The sequence below is a fragment of the Pyxicephalus adspersus genome, chromosome 6, assembly GCF_032062135.1.
Source record: "Pyxicephalus adspersus chromosome 6, UCB_Pads_2.0, whole genome shotgun sequence".
Taxonomy (NCBI): domain Eukaryota; kingdom Metazoa; phylum Chordata; class Amphibia; order Anura; family Pyxicephalidae; genus Pyxicephalus; species Pyxicephalus adspersus.
Genome location: NC_092863.1, coordinates 33732395 through 33734548, shown reverse-complemented (window position 1 = coordinate 33734548; position 2154 = coordinate 33732395). Strand labels below are relative to the sequence as shown.

General features: G+C 35.0%; 1 protein-coding gene across 1 annotated transcript; it reads left to right on the top strand.

Annotated features, from left to right (window-relative positions):
* The first annotated feature begins 651 nt into the window (after nt 1-651).
* LOC140332655 (olfactory receptor 5V1-like) lies at nt 652-1599 on the top strand. The gene has a single exon (XM_072413847.1). The coding sequence runs from the start codon at nt 652-654 to the stop codon at nt 1597-1599; it is 948 nt and encodes a 315-aa protein (XP_072269948.1).
* Nucleotides 1600-2154: the final 555 nt, after the last annotated feature.

The following is a 2154-nucleotide window of genomic DNA, read 5'->3' as shown; positions in this document are numbered from 1 at the left end:
TGAAAGTATATGTGCTCATCATGTATATATATTTGAATATGCCTGAATGAGCATGTACTATATGTTAATATTCTTAAATTTGAATATTTAAGTGGAAGCAACATACTAGGTATATAACTCTACATACAGTATGTATTAATCTACGTGTTGCTGTTGAGACACAGTCTGATGTATTTATATATATATATATATATATATATATATATAAATGGACTTTAAAGGCAACTTATCATATATTCTTTTAATTTTCTATCTATTAATTTCGGAGATGCAGAAGAAAACCTTTCTGATTGATTGTGCTGCAACAGAATAGAAAAAGTTACAGGTCGTCTGTGAACACCAACGCTGTCCGTCTGGCTTAAGTAGGAAACCCACATAGTGAACTTCTGAGGAAGAAAATTCTGCGAAACAGGTCGAAGTTGGGCCTGGATACATTTTGTTTGTAGATTTATTGACAAATGTAAAAAATATGTCTCTCTTGTTTTAAATGTTGAATAAATAAGGTTTCATTCTACATTGTAGAAATGCTAACCTAAAGTGTATTTTGTATTTGCTGTAGTATATTTTTAAGGTAGTACTAACTCAGTATTGTTGTTGTTTTTAACACTACACTATATTTTTACTCTGCAGAAAGCCATAGTAGAGAAGGAAATGCAAAAATCTAATACAAGTATGATTTTGGAGGTCATTATTTTGGGGTTTCCTGAAATATCTGAAAAACGCCTCCTACTGTTTATGTTGTTGTTTAATATCTACATAATGGCTTCATCTGGCAATCTAATAATTTTGATCATAACAAAACTGGACTCTAGTTTGCAAAGTCCTATGTACTTTTTCCTAGGTTACCTGTCTATGTTTGATATTTGCTATATTTCTGCCACAGTTCCACTAATGTTATTTATTTTAGTATCACATCACAACCATTTATCATTTAGTGTCTGTGTTGTACAGCTCCATACAGTGGTCTTCTTGGAGGGGGCGGAGTGCTTTCTTTTGGCTATCATGGCCTATGATCGGTATGCAGCCATCTGTCGTCCATTACACTATAACATCATCATGAAGAGAGTAGTGTGCTATAAACTGCTTTTGGGTACAGTCCTGTGCAGCCTATTGCATTCATTGCTCCACACTGCCCTGATCATACGTCTGCCTTTCTGTAATAATGGAATTAACCACTTTTTCTGTGATATTCCACCTTTATTGAAGCTATCATGCATCAATACCTATCTCAACGAGGCTGTACTCTTTGGAGTCAGTGCAGTTTTTGTAGGACTTGGACCACTTATTTTTATCCTTGTCTCCTATGTATATATAGTTCTTACTATTTTCAAAGCATCAAAAAGAGGGAGACGAAAGATGTTTTCAACCTGTGCATCTCATCTTATAATTGTTAACATATTCTATGGAACTGGAAGTTTCACCTATGTACGTCCCACATCCAGTTACTCATTGGAACGTGACAAAGTAGTTTCAGTTATCTATAACGTGGCAACTCCTTTGCTAAACCCCATTGTCTATAGTCTTAGGAACAGTGAAGTCAAAAAGGCCTTAATAAATGGGTGTAGGAAGTATGTACTTGCAAGGGTAGAGTATAAATAAAATGTTACTTTATGAAGAAGTGATGGTTGACAGTGTATGTGTGGGTTTAGAAGTCTATTTTAAAGAAATAAACCAAAATGCAATGTACTGGATAATCAGCTCAGAATCAAAACTTCTTGGGTTTAAGAATACCCCTATTCATCGGGGGTTTGAATGTTCTGTGTAAAAGAAAGGTGAATTTTATCAGACCAGCGACTTTATTTGTAAAGAGTTTAGAATTCCTTTTTTTCTTTATTTGATTTATTTGCATATTTTTGTGCCAAAACACACCAAGTCATGAGACAGCATACATAAAAATAACAGCTGCTACTTTTACAAGCCATATATATTACAATTCAATCACAAAACCAACAAAACATCAAGGGAACCTTCTGCTGCTATTGCCATATTGGGGTATCAGCATTCTGCCTGGGATTAACTTTGTTTTGGCCTCCTATACCCTGGTTACATCTTGGGAGCGAGTCAGCCTAGCAGTATATTGACTTGATTTATTCTTTAGGTCTTTCTCTGCCTGGCCCTCACCATTACATTTACACTTGGTCTGATCTTAGGCTG